This window comes from Aquarana catesbeiana, linkage group LG02 (assembly GCF_042186555.1).
Source record: "Aquarana catesbeiana isolate 2022-GZ linkage group LG02, ASM4218655v1, whole genome shotgun sequence".
Lineage (NCBI taxonomy): Eukaryota > Metazoa > Chordata > Amphibia > Anura > Ranidae > Aquarana > Aquarana catesbeiana.
Window position 1 is genome coordinate 145,221,870 of NC_133325.1, and position 18,722 is coordinate 145,240,591.

The 18,722-nt window shown below is 41.3% G+C and overlaps 1 protein-coding gene across 4 annotated transcripts in view; it reads right to left on the reverse strand.

Annotated features, from left to right (window-relative positions):
* Window positions 1–1,998: 1,998 nt before the first annotated feature.
* The window catches only part of MAP3K12 (mitogen-activated protein kinase kinase kinase 12), a 231,223-nt gene continuing 214,499 nt past the window's right edge, over window positions 1,999–18,722 (reverse strand). For all 4 annotated transcript variants that reach the window (XM_073613598.1, XM_073613599.1, XM_073613600.1 and 1 more), the window contains 2 exons: window positions 15,677–15,950; window positions 1,999–11,236 (listed from right to left, as the gene is read on the reverse strand). In XM_073613598.1, the coding sequence (XP_073469699.1) occupies window positions 11,162–11,236; window positions 15,677–15,950 (349 nt within the window). In that variant the 3' untranslated portion in view covers window positions 1,999–11,161. The remainder of the gene's footprint in view (window positions 11,237–15,676; window positions 15,951–18,722) is intronic.

An 18,722-nucleotide genomic window follows, 5' to 3' on the forward strand; every position in this document is an offset into this window, starting at 1 on the left:
AAGCTGTTTAAAAAGGTGTTAAAAACTACAAGGAAAAGCCCCCAATAGAACCTAAAAATGCAACCCAGCAGTCAAAAGCAAAACTTGTTCACACTCTCCACTCAAGGTCCCCACTGTTTAGCTTCCAACCAGCAGTCTGGTTCTTTTGGAATTATGGCCAAAAAGTTCAATCTTGCTTACATCAGACCAGGACACATTTTCCCACATGCTTTTGGCAGACTTCAGATGTGTTTTTGCAATATTTAGCCGGGCTTTGATGTTTTTCTTCATAAGAAAAGGCTTCCATCCTGCCACTCTACCCCATAGCCCAGACATATGAAGAATACGGGAGATTGTTGTCACATGGACCACACAGCCAGTACTTGCTAGATATTCCCGCAGCTCCTTTAATGTTGCTGTAGGCCTCTTGGCAGATTCCCTGACCAGTTTTCTTCTCGTCTTTTCATCAATTCTGGATAAACGTCCAGTTGTGCCATATTGTCTCCAGTTGATGGTTACGGTCTTCACTGTGTTCCATGGTATATCTAATGCATTGGAAATTCTTTTGTACCCTTCTCCTGACTGATACCTTTTAACAATGAGATCCCTCTGATGCTCTGGAAGCTCTCTGCGGACCATGGCTTTTGCTGTAGAATGCGACTTAGAAAATGTCAGGAAAGACCTACTAGAACAGCTGAACTTTATTTGGGGTTAATCAGAGGCACTTTAAATGTTGGCAGATGTGTAATTACTCCTATTTAACATGAGTTTGGATGTGATTGCTTAATTCTGAAGAGAGCTACATCCCCAGTTATAAGAGGGTGTGCATGCTTATGCAACCACATTATTTTAGTTTTTTTATTTTGACTCCCCCCAAAAAAAGATTTTAGTTTGTTTTTCAATTGAGTTGTACAATTTATAGGTCACATTAAAGGTGGAAAAAGTTCTGAAATTATTTATATTGGTCTCTTTTTTACATCACAGAAACCTAACATTTTAACAGAGGTGTATAGACTTTTTATATCCACTGTATTTAAGCCTTTAAGGCCCATGAGAATAAAGAGAAGCAGGAACATGCTGTACCAATCGTTTTCCATGCATTTTATTGCATAAAAACCATGGAAATGTTCTTAAATTTCCCTAAACCCATTTTTTGTATAGCAAGAACAAAATATGCACTTAGCAGAATGCAACAGCCACCTGCTCCGCATAACCATGGTTCACTAAAAGTGAGACAAAACACTAGTTTAAAAAAAGAAAATTCAAGCATGTATTCCTAACGCAAAGAATTACCTTTCAGGCTGGGTTCACACTATTGCGACTTGAATGTGGATTCTCTGCATCCAATTCGCAATAGCAGGAGATATTGACCGACTATGGAGCCGGTTCACATATCTTTGCAGCCGGTCCGGTGAATTTTGTGCGTCTTTTGGTCCGTTTCAGGTCTGAATACAGCCAAAAATTTGGGCTAAAACCTGACCTGAAACGGTGAACCAGGACGCACCAGACCCCTGCTGTGAGCCAGATGCGGCGATGGTGTGAACCCAACCTGATCCTCTCAGCCTCCTCCAAATTCCTTTTTTTTTTTCTGTGATCCGAATTCCTGTTGGAGGGTGGCTATGTTCATTCTTCTTGGTCCCGATGTATGTAGGAAGGTAAACATTCTGTCTTGCTTGCTGCTAAGATGGATTAGGAACTATGAACTATGAGATTTGTAGTGTACACAGAGCAGTGCTTTTGACCACAACTAACATATACCACTTGTTTCAAACAAGCAGAAGTGAGGGAGAAAAGGGGAGGTTTGGAATCTCACAGAGGACGTTACAAGGAGGCAAAAAAAACACAGTAGGAAACAATTTAATGAAAAGTAGATTAACGGGTCATAAAGTAGTGGATGTGTATGGATTATTTTTGGAGAATAAGGATATTGTGTAGTGTCACTTTAACTGCTTAACCTTTACAGTTGACATTACATTTAGGAGTCACATAAAAAGAGAACAAAAATGACAGTAGCCCATATAATTTTAAATACAAAATTGATTTTAATAGGTAATGTGAAGGGTAGGTTGATGGCAGCATGAAGGTCCTGCCATTATTGTAATACATACACACTAAGATGCACCAGTCTGGTATGGATTAGCACTGTGAGTTGAACATTAAGAATTCAGCCTTATGGGAGTGTTTCAAAATCTTCTAAGAGTATGTGTTTACAAGTTTGTTCTGAAGAGGTAAAGGAGAGTAGTACTGGCCAGGGTGCAGTCAGAAAGATATACAATGCAAGTGTAGGATACAGAATGGAAAATGTGGTTATTTGTTGTAAAGAAGCATTCTGTCCTGCCCCTAGTAATACAGGTAGAACTTCATTGACCTAAAAGATGATCGCACTCATTACTTATTCAGTAAACAAGTGATGTACAGAGTGTGTGCAATGTTCTTTATTTCCAAGCAACCAATCAAATGCTTGTTTATTTTTTCTCAACAGCACCAGAAAAATTACATATGATTGGTTGTTCACATCTTTCCAACAGTGCTTATATATTTCCTGCAGTACAACTAGTCATTTGTAATCTTGAATTAGAAGTTTAATGGTAAATTTGTTTATGAATTTCAGTTTATGGCAACACATTTGATGGAGAATGTAACTGTTTTCAGTGATCATAACTAAGATGGATCCCTCTGTATATCTTTTCCCCTATAATTAGAATCTCCATTTAAATATATGTATTAAAGAAATTACTTCATGCACCTGCAGACCAGAGTTTATACCTGGCAGTCTACATTCCATCCATACACAAACACGTAAGATCTTCATATATTTTATGATCATGTGTCTTTACATGCTGTAACTCTTTAATATTCAAACTAAACTTTGTCTTCTGCAATATATTTTATTCTTTGGTCTATGTAATAAGTACATTCTTTATCACAAGTTCTAGGGTAGCTACATTAGCTACATTTTAGCTGGAATGGTTCTATCTACTTTATTTGAAGGATATTTTGGCCCAGTACACCATACCATGCAGTGTACGCAACACTGCAATCTCTAGAGTGCTAATCTCTTAGTTGGGGACAGAATGTGGTATTTTAGGATGTCTATAACCTACATTCTAGCTTTCATCCTTGCCAGGAAGAATGTTGTTTGGCTCCATGTACACAGAGACTATGCTTATGTCTCTGGTCCTAGATCATCTATACTCAAGTTGCGCAAGTTGAACAGAGCTCATGTCGTACTGCATGGTGGTCTCACTGAAACCTGTGTGGATAGTGGTGGCCATCCATTAAAAGCTCAATTTGAACCACCTGTGAGTACCATCTCTAATCTCCATTGAACCTAGAATGAAAAGAACTCAACGCAGAGGTGATTTATCTTTGTATAACTTTGGCATGCCTAGTGCTAAATAAAACCTGTACTGAAATAAATATGTGGACTGCCATTGCTGAGTGATGTCAAACTTATGATCAGTATACTTGTTCCAGCTTAGGTTTTTTTTTTTGTTTAAGTATTAAAGCCACCTGATCAACATAGCAGCAAGGCAATAAGCCTTTTTGGAAGGTATGGTCAGCAGTGGCAGCCTATATTTACTTTCAGTGCAGGTTTCCCTTAAGGGATCTGCAGTGTAATTGCCCAGCTCTATAGGATGGAGCCCCTTGCATGCCAGAAAACTTTATGATGGCTAAACATGTGTTGACAAAGCTGGAATCTGTCCCTGTGATAGTTTGATGCAACTAAAGCTAAAGGCTAGGTATGACCTTTATTGCATACATACATGGTTTGCGTGAACCAGGGTAAGGCCTCGTTCACACGGGACGGATACGTGATGATCCGCCCTGTGAACCTCCGTTTGCTCAGCAGGGATCGCTCCGTTGATCCCTGCTAAGCCGGCGGATGACAGGGCGGTCCCTGCACACTGTGCAGGGACCACCCTGTCAGATCTCCGCTCTCCCCTATGGGGGATTGGATGAACACGGACCGTCTGCAGAATTGGATTTTCCTCCGTCTGCAGAATTGGACCATAGCAGGGACGCATGTATGTCCGTATTTCATCCGAAAACCTGAGGGACCGCTGTAGAAGGTGACAATCACTGTAGCAATCAGCGCTATTACAGTGAGAATAGTGATCTTCTGGGTCCTGTGCCAAGAAGCTTACCTTCTGCATAGTGACCATAGGGGGTCGCTTGCTCAGCATCACCGTCATTGACAAAAAGCCCTTTTTGTATTTCAATGAATACAAGTCATTGTCTGATTGGAAGAGGTCTAGATTGTGACATCACTGCCCCACCTCGTCCAATGAGTCAATGTCTTGTATTCATAAAAAAAAAATACAAGCCATTTTGTGAATGCCAGCAGTGCTGGGCGGGTGATCCCATGTGGTCACATGCAGATGGGAAGCTGCTCGGCATGGGTCCTGGCAAATTGTGGTGAATATTGTAGTAGCAACAACTAATACAGTTATTGTCCCCCTGCCACATTAGCCCCCCAGGCATGGGATATGCATAATTACCAAATATGGACTAATGTAACAATGCAATAAAGATCATACCTGGACCTCAGCTTTGAGTTCTCTACAGATCTTCAAACTATGGACACAACCAGAGAGATGTAGTGTAAGACATCTGAAATGAGCCATAGGAGGACAGGCCTGCTACTGGACTTTCAACACTTTTGTATGATAGCAGAATAGTTAATGTTGGGGTAATATTAAAGTGATGTGAAGTCAGTCAGATGGAAATCTCTGAAGCTTCACAAGAACAGCTGGCTTATTGACCAGAAAAATCCACAGCTGCATTTACAGCCATAGTCCTTTTGATATGTCATATGTATCTGAAAAAATCATGTATCAGTCAAACAAAATATCTTTCAATGACAGGCTTTTTTTCAGTCCTTTGTTATGTAAAAAAATATTAGGGAATGTTTCTTTAAAGCCAAGATTTGTGCTGAACCCGTTAAGCAGTTATTATGCCCTGGCACTCCTTGAATGTCTTTACCTGAATGGTATTTATATGATATGTATTATCACTTTAATAAAAGCAGCACATGTGGTTTAGTTCTATATTAGCTAAACAAAGGCAATGTTTTCTCAACTTTCAGTTTTTCATTTGCATTGGTGATTTAAAATTACTATTCCCACTGATATACTATTGATATACTATTCCCACTGATTGTATACTAGAGATATTCTATAATCAAATGGGACAATGTAAAAAAGAATGTGGGCTTATTCTTGGTAAAGACTTTCTTACACTCCTGCCTTCATTCTTCTGTGGAAATACACCAATACCAAACCAGTGGAGTACTATATGCTATGGCATCCAGTTAGAATGTAGACTGCTGCAAGCTGATTGGCTGCCACAGGCTACTCTGCAAGCACTACTCAATGCACATTGTTATATAAAGTCTTGGTTATATCTGTCTCAATTTTAATATTTAAATAGCACCTTGAACAGCTTGCCATCCACTAGCACCCTGTGCTGAAGAATGCTCTGCTGGCCTAGTTCCTGCAAGAAGGTGTCATCAAGCATCCACCTTATTATCCTTCGTGGCCAAATTACCAAAACTGTGGCAAATATGCCCTGTTGGCCTGTGTTGCTAATAGGCCATAGTGCCCACTGTGACAGTACTTGGTCTTAGTGTACTGAACATGCTGCCAGGTGAATATCTGAACAGTTTTCAAAAAGAAATGTCCAACAATGAGATCTGAAATCCATGCACATTTTCAACATCTAGGTGCTGTTTTAGCAAATATATCTTGGAGCCATCCACCAATCAGTAATGAGAATGTGAATGAAACCATTTTGTGGGCTAACCAGTAACTGCCAGTAACACACTTCCTGTCCTAGAGAAGTCACCCTAGCCAGAACTTCTGATTTGTACTACAAATGCCTCCCCCTATCCTCAACTCCTTACCATAGGGAGGAGGAGATCTGTATTTCACGGAGGATAGCTGTGAAAGCTGTTATCTCAATTATCAGTTCAGTGCACAGGAAGTTGCAAGGACACTGCTCTTCTGGCAAGATCAACTGGCATTTTTCACACAGGACCGGTAAGCTGCAATATTTCACATTTTTGTTCATGGGTTTCAACTATTTGCAACATTTATATCATCAAGTGACCTGACAGTCGGAATTCGTTCAACCCACAATATGTCAGCCTCCATTAAATGTGGCAATTGCAGGACATATAACCTCTATGGATGTATAACTGGACCTCAATGAAACGCTTCATGCGAAACATCTACAGAGCTTAGCACCAATAAGAATCTCGTAACAAGATGACCGCTGCACAAAATTACTTTTTTAAAGGTTCAGTAAAAATAAAAAAAACATTTTCGGTTATGTAAATGAGCTTCTTGTAACATTCACAAACACATCTATAAATATTCAAGCTATTTGTAGACACAAGAACACTAAGCACTGTGGATATGGCTGTGATGTGAGGAGGAAGCCCTTTCTGTCTGTAACCTGTACAGTAACAAAACATTAGTTATATAGTGTGGACAACTAATGTTAATTACAGATGGGTACATTAACTGTGAAATATTGTATACCTGCTGTCTAAATTCAGTGGCATCAGCCATTCTGTGCACATCAACTCACTATATCTATGAACTAATGACACCACTGAGGCACCATTCAAGTGAATTGCTAAGTACCATGCACTGCAATTGTTGAATAAATATAAATATATATATATATATATATATATATATATATATATATATATATATATTTCTCTACAGTTGGCTGAAAGAGCTAGTTCCACTTTGAGGGCATCTTTTAACTTAACATATTTTACAATCAAAGTCATGCTTAAAATAGAAATGAAGTATATACACTTCTTAAGGAATGAATATACTAATTTATATAGTTCAGATCAAAGCCTCCCAGAAAACAGAACAAATTAACAGTATAAATATAATCAAGACCCCTGCCAGTTTAACTTTTCTTAACTGCTGTAACCACCATTAGATAGCCAGCTGTGAATCCTATAAAATACCTTTTCACAGTAGAGTTAGTGACCATTGTACCTCATTATGCTACATTAACAAAATATCTTTCAAGCGATTGTCATCAAATACCTTTTACCCTGAGGCATACGAAAAATACATTTTACATTGGTGCATAGAAACCAGCTAAAAACTGCCCTCTTGACATCACTAATGTAGAAATGGATAACCCCTAAAACTCAAAAGAAAGGGCGATGTTTATTTGCCTCCGGAAACTCTGCTGTGAACTCCTCCAGCAGGCTTCTCCCCTTTAGGACTGCACTGGAGAATATTTAAAAAATGTGTCAATAAACACAGCATTGGCAAGAAATGGGGGAACACTATTGTGATTGATCTGCACAACAAGGCTCCGCAGGTAAATAGAATTATATGTGCAAGGTTCTCTAAGTACTCTCTACTAAGCACAAAATTATTTATGTGTTTTCCTTTAAAAGTGGACTTATGGGCAAATATACACATCAGGATAGCATTTGTGTGACAGCTAACATCATGATTTCTGTAGAGAAAGGAACAAATTCTTGAATCTGATCCAGAATAGTAAATGTTGTCACTTTGTCACGGATGTCCATTGCAAGAGTGACCGTGTCACTGCTACAATGATTGCTTATGAGATTCTATTAAAATGCATGAATGTATCTGACAGTCATACAAAAATTTATTAACGGTCAAGCTGTTTTTAAAAGGACAACTTTAAGGGATATGTAAACCCTATACCTATTTTTCAGCATGTTTCACATTACGTCATGTACTGTTTACAGTTTTCATAAAGCTCAACTCCAGGAATTCAGCTGCTTTGCTCTGCTCCTTCAGCAGCAGTGTCGATGCAGCTGCTATGCCTGCCCCTCTCCTCCATCTGTCCAGTCACAGAAGCCTTTCTATTATGTGAACTCATTCACAAAATACAAAGGCTTCTGTGAATGTGAAGCAAAGTGGAGGGGCAGGCAGAGTTGAGGTGTGTGCTTATTTCCTCTCAGAGTCCCAAGTGTCTCCCCCACACCATGAACCTGTCAGATGTAAATAATAGAGAAAAGTCTAGGAGGTGGCAAGCACGTCGTTGAACTTAACTTATAGTATGCCTGCACACTTTTCACAGTGGATCAACTAGCTTTAAGTAAATTGTTTTTAGTGACTGTGTTGTAAGGTTTCTTACCTGAAGATTCTGACAGCAACACCACTTCCTGTTGTCAGCCTGCCACGAGCATTCCTTCAGTTGGGTGTTCTGTCTCTATGAAAGACCTGATAGGCAGCCCAACAGACAACTGAAGGAGCACTGGCGACAAGCTGACAACACAGCAGTAAGAAATCCTGCAACATAGTCACAAAAAACTATTTGCTCATGAACACTGTATACAGTGAGGCTTGATGTCAAATACAATGAGAAAGAGATTAAAGGGTTACTTATACCATAATGTGTATATAGCCATTAATGTCAGACAGGCAATTTTAAAGGCAGTACTGAATGTTTTTGTATTAGTTCAGTGTTGGAATGATTTGGGAGTCCTCTGTCTATCACATGAGCCAAAAATGCTGCATTTAGCATTTTAGGAAGTTGATCACTACAACCAACACTTGTGTATTACTTAAGAAATATCCCTGGTTACCATTCAGTTGTATGTAAAATAGTTTGTCTGACTTTGCCCTTAATCCCACAATAGTAGCTCACAGTATATCACCAGTAGTGAAATAGCAGCAGCCTACGGAAGTAGTACATGTAGGATATATATTACAACAGTATATTTTGCATTGTTCCAGAAGCAGCAGAATGTTCAGTCACTGGCTTATAGACACTATCTATGAACAATACATACAATTCATGCAATGAATTGATAAATTGTGTAACTTTTATCCAGCCACATTAAGCTGTGTCCTTAGCCAATGCCCAATCGAACACAAACATTAGATTGGGCAATTTTACATGTTTTAAATGTGCCCCTAGCCACATAGCATGTTCTTTTTTTCTCTATATACATCAGGCTTCTGAACAATAAAAATAAGAACGTATTCAATATACAAGCACCCAAGTATCAAATAACTCAAGTGCTGCAAAGACGTGCAAACTTTTACATATATATCTGTGAACATTATTAGATGTCCAAGGTAGGCATATTGCCTGTGTAGTTTGTACTACCACAGAGGAGCCCCACTGGGTGAGAGGCCAAGTGAGGTGATCATCAAGGAAGCATATGAGTGCTCTACTGTGATATTCAGGGGGGTCATTTGGGAAGTATGGGAGTGGTCCTCCCTGGTCCTTATGGGATCATCTGGCATGTATAGTAGTGTTTCACTCTGGTCCTCAGGCAAACATCAGATATGCATGTGATGGCTCAACCCTGGTCCTCAGCGAATTATCGGGAAAGTATGGGTGTGCTCCACTAGGGTGCTCAGGGGATCGACAGGGAAATTCCTCGGGGGATTACCAGGGAAATATTGGAGTGCTCCACTGTGGTACTCAGGGGATCATCAGGGAAGTATAAGAGTTCTCCACCCTGGTCCTCAGGAGATCATCAGGGAAGTATGGGAATTGCTTAACTGGGGTTTTCAGGAGATCATGGGGGAAGTATGGGAATGCTCCACCTTATTCCTCAGGGGATCACCGGGGAAGTATGGGAATGCTCCACCTTATTCCTCAGGGGATCACCGGGGAAGTATGGGAATGCTCCACCTTATTCCTCAGGGGATCACCGGGGAAGTATGGGAGTGCTTCACTGTGTTACTCAGGGGATCACCTGAGTGGGTAGTATGGAAGTGTTCTGCCCTGGTCCTCATGTAATCATCAGGGAATACCTGTTTCACCTGAGAAGCACAATTCTCAGGGAACTTTAACTATTTTCCACAAACCAACTACTATTAACAGCTTCTATCAGCACTGTTAAATGATTGATAGCTCTGGTGGTAATTTTCCTGGATCCGTTTGGCTGTCTTTGTAATTGAAAGCTTGTTGAAAATGGTTTTAACTGCCTGAATATTACTGTGTGTGGACAGCATTACGCGCTGTTGTTTTCAATCAGCTTTCAACCAAAAACATTTCTGGATTTAAAGCAAACAAGAAATTTAGATATGCAAATTAATCTGACATGGAGGTTATATGAATCAATTTTCACCCCATATTCGATGATTTTATTGCTAGAAGCCAGGAAGCCAGTATTGTTGACATCTGATAGAGAGCCACCATTTTCCACAATTGGTGATAATAGGGAAGATGACAGGAACAAAGTGGTAGGTTGTTGAAACCACATTAGTAAGGCAGGGAGTTGGTATGGGCATGCTGGTACAATGCAACCCCCCAGTGAGCTCCAACCAGACATTTCCTTAGGGCAACAGTTATGGACACTCATGGCTTGCCTCTAGTATTTATTTGGCAGAGTCTCTCTGCAGGCTATGTCCTTTAGATTTATTATAAAAGGCAATGCACATGTGGTGGTCCTCTAAAAACAGCTGCAGCTGTAGCTAAATTACAATATTTAATGTTCCTAAAAGAACATTCACAAATGCATATGAATTTTTTTTTTTTGACTTTTGCTAGAACTGAAGTTGCTCTGTTTTCAGTGGAGGATTTTTTTTTTTTCTATATGTATGCCAAAACAGAGGTCCACAGAGTGCGGCAAGCCTCTTCTCCTTTTGTGGGAGAGTACAGAAGACAAATTAGGCATGCAGTCTTAAATATCTACATTTAATTTTGTAAAAACATTTGTGAATGTTACAAGATGACACTTCATATGGGATCACTTTTAAATTTAAACTGCAGTGGTCCTTTAAATTGAGTTCCACAGTGACTGAACCACTCCTGCTTAACAGTAAAATTTTAAAGACCTGGCGTGGTTCAGCAATGACAGGAGGTAATCTGTGAGATTAAACCACACCACCCCCTGTAGCTGTACAGTGAAACGCAGTAACATTTCATTCAGTGCCCATTAACTCCCATTAACAGGCAAGAATTCATCATTTAGTAGTCTTTGTCTGCTTTGGTGTGCAGGCTTTTATTTCCAGTGCTTCCAAACTTTTGATCCCCTGCTTGGTGAGCGAAGGGTTGTGTATGTGTTGTCATTGGGTGGGAAATGAAGGATGTGTGCGTTTGGGGGTGTGGCTCAGTCTATTCACATATTATGTATTATATTTATAGATAATATTTATATAAATATTTCCTTTATATACAGTCAGGAGGTATCTTTACTCTGGAATCATGAAGTCGTTGCAGTCAGCGAATGATCAAGTTCAGCGCTATCGCAGTCAGAGTCATCGTACAGAACGACATTCTGTGGACACAAAGAAAAATAACCATTTACAACAGGAATTCATATTAAATTGAATGTATAAAAGAAGGTTCTCACAACTCAACTAGACATTTCTATCAAGTTCTAGAGAGAAAAGCTGGGTGCTGAATTCCAGGTAATATATTCATTTACCGGCCACTTTATTAGGTACACCTTGCTAGTACTGGGTTGGACCCCCTTTTGCCTTCAGAACTGCCTTAATTCTTTACGGCATAGATTCAACAAGGTGTTGGAAACATTCCTCTGAGATTTTGGTCCATATTGACATGATAGCATCACGCAGTTGCTGCAGATTTGTCGGCTGCACATCCATGTTGCGAATCTCCCGTTCCACCACATCACAAAGGTTTGGATTGAGATCTGGTGACTGTGGAGGCCATTGGAGTAAAGTGATCTCATTGTCATGTTCAAGAAACCAGTGGTGAGATGATTTGATCTTTGTGACATGGTGCATTATCCTGCTGGAAGTAGCCATCAGAAGATGAATACACTCACTGTAGTTATAAAGGGATGGAGATGGTCAGCAACAATACTCAGGTAGGCTGTGGTGTTTAACCGCTTCAGCACCGGAAGAATTTACCCCCTTCCTGACCAGAGCACTTTTTGCGATTCGGCACTGCGTCGCTTTAACTGACAATTGAGCGGTCGTGCGACGTGGCTCCCAAACAAAATTGACGTCCTTTTTTCCCCACAAATAGAGTTTTCTTTTGGTGGTATTTGATCGCTTCTGCGGTTTTTATTTTTTGCGCTATAAACAAAAAAATAGCGCAATGTTAAAAAAAACGCTTTGTTTTTTACTTTTTGCTATAATAAATATCCCAAAAAAATATTTAAAAAAACATTTTTTTTCCCTCAGTTTAGGCCGATACGCATTCTTCTACATATTTGTGGTAAAAAAAAAAATCGCTATAAGTTTATTGATTGGTTTACGCAAAAGTTATAGTGTTTAAAAAATAGGGGATAGTTTTATGGCATTTTTATTATTAATTTTGTTTTTACTAGTAATGGCGGCGATCAGCGATTTTTATCGTGACTGCGGCATTATGGCGGACACATCGGACATTTTTGGGACCATTGTCATTTATACAGCAATCAGTGCTATACAAATGCACTGATTCCCGTGTAAATGACACCGGCAGTGAAGGGGTTAACCACTAGGGGGCTAGGGAGGGGTTAAGTATGTCCTGGGGAGTGTTACTAATTGTGGGGGGGGGGGGGGGTGTGGCTATGTGTGACACGTCACTGATCTCTGCTCCTGATCACAGGGAGCAGAGATCAGTGACACTGTCACTAGGCAGAACGGGGAGATGCTAATGTAAACAAGCATCTCTGTCCTCTCCGTGAAGCGATCGTGGGTATCCCCGCAGCGATCGAGTCCGCTGGACCCACAACCCGACTCACGGAGCTCCCGGCCGGCACGCGGCGGCAAATTCAAAGGGACGTACGGGGACGCCCATTTGCCCAGCCATGCCATTCTGCCGACGTACATCACGCGCGCCGGTCGGGAAGTGGTTAAGCGATTCTCAATTGGTACTGAGGGGCCCAAAGTGTGCCAAGAAAATATCCCCCACACCATTACACCAACACCACAAGCCTGTACCATTGATACAAGGTAGGTTGGATCCATGCTTTCATGTTGTTTACGCCAAATTCTGACCCTACCATCTGAATGTCGCAGCTGAAATCGAGACTCATCAGACCAGCCAATGTTTTTCCAATCTTCTATCGTCCAATTTTGGTGAGCCTGTGCGAATTATAGCCTTGGCTTCCTGTTCTTAGCTGACAGGAGTGGCACCCAGTGTGGTCTTCTGTTGCTGTAGCCCATCTGCTTCAAGGTTTGATGTGTTGTGTATTCAGAGATGGTATTCTGCATAACTTGGTTGTAACGAGTAGTTATTGGAGTTACTTTTGCCTTTCTATAATCTTGAAAACAGTCTGCCCATTCTCCTCTGATATCAACTAGGCATTTTCATCCACACAACTTCCGCTCACTAGATATTTTCTCTTTTTTGGACCATTTTCTGTAAACCCGAGATGGTTGTGTGTAAAAATCCCAGTAGATCAGCAGTTTTTGACCAGCCCGTTTGGCACCAACAACCATACCACGTTCAAAGTCACTTAAATCCTTTCTTCCCCATTCTGATGCTCGGTTTGAAGTGTAGCAAATCGTCTTCACCACGTCTAGATGCCTAAATGCATTGAGTTGCTGCAATGTGATGGGCTGATTAGCAATTTGTGTTACCAAGCAATTGAACCTAATAAAGTGGCCGGTGAGTGTATTTATTTACTATACTATTACTATTTATTAGGGTTGTCCCGATACCACTTCTTTAGGACCGAGTAAAAGTACCGATACTTTTTTTCAAGTACTCGCCGATACCGATTACCGATACTTTTTTTATGTCACGTGACAGTGTTTGTTTTTTTTAACAATGCTTTCTTTTTTTCCTTTTTTTTTTGGGGGGGGGGGGGGGGGTGAACGGTATCTGTGTGTTTTTTTTTTTGTTTACATTTTTATTATTTTTTACAATAATATTTTTTTTTTATTATTTATTGCAATACTTTGTTTTTTTTTTTTTTTTTTAATCAACCCTGTTGGGGGGCTTTGGTGAGATATCAGAGGTCTTAACAGACCCCTCATATATCCCCCTTGAGACAGAGAAAGAGACCGAGGATAGAGATTCCCCAGTCCCTTTCTCTGCAGCCTCAGCTGCACTGAGAATGAATGGAGAGAAGACAGCGGCTCCTCTCCATTCATAAACTGACACATCGTAATCACAGGAGGTTACAATGTTTCAGTTATGTGAATGGACAGAGTCAGCTGACTCTGTCCATTCAAACAGCGGAGAGGGACAGCACAACGGAGGGGGACAGAGGAAGAGAGAGGAACAGTGGAACGGCAGTACAGAAGATCGGAGGGGGACAGCGGAATGAAGAGGGACAGCAGAGGGGGACAGAGGAAGAGAGAGGGACAGCAGAACGGCGGGACAGAGGAACTGAGGGGGACAGCGGAGGGAGACAGCGGATCGAAGAGGGACAGCGGAGGGGGACAGAGGAATGAAGAGGGACAGCGGAGGGGGACAGAGGAACGAAGAGGGAATGGCAGAGGGGCACAGAGGAACGAAGAGGGACAGCGGAGGGGGACAGAGGAACGAAGAGGGACAGCGGAGGGGGACAGAGGAACGAAGAGGGACAGTGGAGGGGGACAGAGGAACGAAGAGGGACAGCGGAGGGGGACAGAGGAATGAAGAGGGACAGCGGAGGGGGATAGAGGAACGAAGAGGGACAGCGGAGGGGGACAGAGGAATGGAGGGGGCATGGAGGATGCGGTGAATGTCACTAAAGCAGCTGAAAGCCGCGGGGGGAGAAGCTTGTAACTCCCCCACGCGCCGATCACTGCTGACAGTTTAGGTATCGGCGGAAGTATCGGGAGCATTTGCTCGAGTACAAGTACTTGGGCAAATGCTCGGTATCGGTGCCGATACCGATACTAGTATCGATATCGGGACAACCCTACTATTTATGTAGAGTTGACATATTAGCTATTTACAGAATATACAGATCTTATTACATCTTTCCTTGCCTCACTATAGCCTACAATCGATTGTCCTTACTGTAATCTTAATAAAACAAATTCTAATTTTAGAGAAAATCAAAGTACACATGTACGGGAAAAATATATAACCTACACAAGTCTTCTTCAATCCCTTTACCCGCTATGGGCTGATTCTGGGTCAGAGTAGAGCATAAACAAGGGCACTCCTGTGACCCACAAGAGAACCATGGTCTAAAAAGCTTTGGCCATACGTCTCTTTTAATGGGCATGATTAGTGTGCTATAAACTTCTGACCACCAACACTAAACAACCAGCTTTATCTGTGCAATAGGCCCATGAATATCAATGTTATAGAAGCAGTCTGTTGTATTTCTTTTTTTTTTTCAGTGAGGTCCCATTTAATTTTCTTACAGCATCCTATGATTTCTAGTTACACTAAAAGGGAACTGCCAAAATATTTGTGATTCTTTATTGCCAGTCTTTTGATCTGGAGGAGTAGCAACAAGCTATACACAGTACTCTTACTATCCTGCAGCCAATAAAATCACCAGCCATGGTGCCAGTGAGCTGTACCTCGGATCTTTTCCGTTTCTGAACCCTCTTGGTGCTGCAACTGCATAGCATACTGGCTGATGAGCTATTCTATTCACTCTGCTCTCTCCTCCTGTTAGCACGTCCCCTGTCAACACATGTACGGAGCAGTAGAGTCTTATTGGTTTTTAGTGCTGGCCCTCCTCTACCAGTCACAAAGCCCAGCTATGTAGGGGATTACAGGAGGCTAAAAGCAACCAATGTTTTTATATCTGCATGAAATTCAGCGTTATGTCCCTGGATGATTTCATGCTATTTTGTTTCCTATAGCTCACCTCTGCTGCCGTTTGTTCATTGCTAAGCTGTGTCTTCACCTTCTGCACTACAGCTTCTTTTTCAGACAGGCCATCAGACTGGGTCAGGAGATCCAATGGAGGCTCTGAGCTTTGGGATGCAAGGTCTTCTGAGCGCTCATCTGGACGTTCATCCGTGTTGGTGCTGAGCACATCAGGGGTGACACTGTGAGAAAGGTCTGTAGTGTTCCCTTCTTCCCCATCTGATAGGTTTTCTGAACTTGGAGACTGATGCTGGGACATCCCTGCTTGCCACCTGCACAGGACCATGAAACAATCAATATACTAAACTGAGCAGGACACTTTAGGTTTTACAATACATTCACCATTTCTCTTAAAAAAAAAAAAAAAACTAGGAAAACAGTCTGTTTTTAGGATGAACTTAGCCAAGCAACAATATGAAAGAGGAATTTGCATGTGAAAATTCTTCTTCCTTAACATATCACATCTAAGCAGACCTGGGACAGGTTCTGCTCCTATAATGTATGTAGTAGGAGCCTGCCTTGCTCAGTGTACTGATGTAATAGAAGGAGCAGGCATAGACATAACATTATTTAACCCCCCTGGCGGTATTCCTGAGTCTGGCTCAGGGTGGATTTTCAATACCCAAAGCGGTATCCCCAAGCCAGACTCGGGATCGCATCACAGGATCCATGTAGAGGTTACTTACCTTGTCCCCTGGATCCTTCGATGTCTCCCCTCTGTGATCTGCGAGCTGCCGTGTCTCGCTCGATTCACAGTGCCAAGCTCCGTTCCCTGTGAGCGTTGCGACGCACGGGGACGGAGTTCGGCGGCAAATTCAAAAAGTGAAACACACAGTATAGATACAGTATACTGTAATCTTACAGATTACAGTACTGTATCAAATAATTACACATCCCCTTTACCCCTAGTGGTCTGTCCAGTGTCCTGCATGCACTTTTATATTATAAAAACTGTTCTTTCTGCCTGGAAACTGGAGATTGTCCATAGCAACAAAAACTGTCCCTTTACATCAAAAGTGGTTTTAGACCAGCTAGAAAACAGCGATAATAAATTAGAATCACTTTCAGAATTGAGTGATAGTGATTTGTGGGGACATCCGTCATCAAACACTAAAAGTAACGAAAGCAACAATTCTGCAACTGAGCAAATTTCAGTGTTTTTGATTTGATTACATTATTGAATCATTTTAATTATTATTATATTATTATTTGGTATAATTATTTATAGTTATTTATTATATTATCATTTTTTATTTCATTTTTCAAACTTTATCATACCCGGGATGTCTACTAGACTCTTGTTTGGACAGATTTAAGTGAATTATTCCTAAGAATTACAGGCCTACAATATAAAACGCCAAATTTCTGTGCAAAATAATTGTACCGCTTTCAGCACCTAAAATCTGAAATAATCATACCGCCAGGGAGGTTAAAGTGCCAGGTCCTGGCCTGTGCAATACCTGCTTCCCTATTCCAATGTAGGCAGAAATTTTAATTAGGTTTATTGATTCTAGAAGCTCCTTATATGAAAACAGATGTCTGCTTTATTTAACAACTTGTCCCGCACTAATGTCCAAAGCCAGTACAGAAGAGTGCAAGGCCAACTGTGACACTATGGGGTTGATTTACTAAAGATAAATAGACTGTGCACTTTGCAAAGTGCAGTTGCCTTCTGCAAGTGCAGTTGCTTTAGAGCTAAGTAAATGAGGTAAGGCTTCACTTTGCAGAGCGTACCTAATTATGTGCAAGGAAAATAAAGAGAACAGCATTTTTGCTTGCACATGATTGGATGATAGAAGTCAGCAGAGTTTTTGCTCATTTACTAAGCTCTGGAGCAACTGCACTTGCAAAGTGCACAGCTTTTTTCCCTTTAGTAAATCAATCCCTCTGTATTAAAAGCAAAGGTGTCAGTGGCATGCATTTACAAATCTATGTGGAAGCCACACTGCTTCATCAAGCTCTCTCTGCACAGCGTGGTACCTTACTCTATACTACAAAGCACCCACTCTGGGGCATGCACAGCTATAAATAAATTAAAGAGAGGTAATACTAACCAACAAGAAACAACCTGCTTAAAGCATTTGTTACCCCAACACTTCATAGCCCTGATATGTTCTGCCGATTACTGCAGATTGTCGGATAGTGCCTCTAACGATCTGCGCATGCGCAGTAGTGAAGTCACTCCAGCTGATCTGCCGATCAGCTAACGTGACATCAACATTGCGCATGCGCAGATCGTCAGAGGCATTATCTGACGATCAGCAAAGCATGAGTAATCGACAGAACACCAGCCACTGCACTGTTCTTCCTCAGCTCCCCTCCACCATTCTCCTTCATGATACACTGCGCTGGTACCATGGAGATGGGCTCCAGCTTCTCCCCTCAAACTGCCCACTGCTCACTCTTTGTACTGTGCATGCTCCAACATAACACCCCTCTTGACTATCCCACTGATCTGTCGATTATGGCAGATAGTCGGATAATGCCTCCGACGATCTGCGCATGCGCAGTGTTGACGTCACACCCGCTAATCGGCAGACTAGCTGGAGTGACGTCACTACTGCACATGCGCAGATCGACAGAGGCATTATCCGATGATTTGCAATAATTGACAGAACACCTATACCATGTACTTGTATGAGAAAGTATCCTGTCCCCCTTTTATTGCTTCCTTTGTGTGAAATCCCTGGTGTTCCTGCCAGTCCCTCTGCTTTTCTATTAAAAACTGACCAAACTACAGGAGAGCACAGCGTGGTCGGCTCTCTAGCTATGCTGGGAACTTAGTGTACTCTCCTCCAATGATCAGACATGTCCTGATACCCCCCTCCCCCCCGCTGCACAACCATTCAGTGGAAAGTCCAGTGTACTGCTGCTTCTCCTTCCCCCAGCTTTTATGCAGCTGAGAGCAGAGGGAATGTGATCACTTATTAAAAAGGGAAAAAAGGTATTTATAATGGGTTTTTTATGTCTAAACAAAATATTTTACCTTTCATTTTTATTTTAAACGGAATGGGTTGTTTTACAAGGTGATTGTATACAATCAC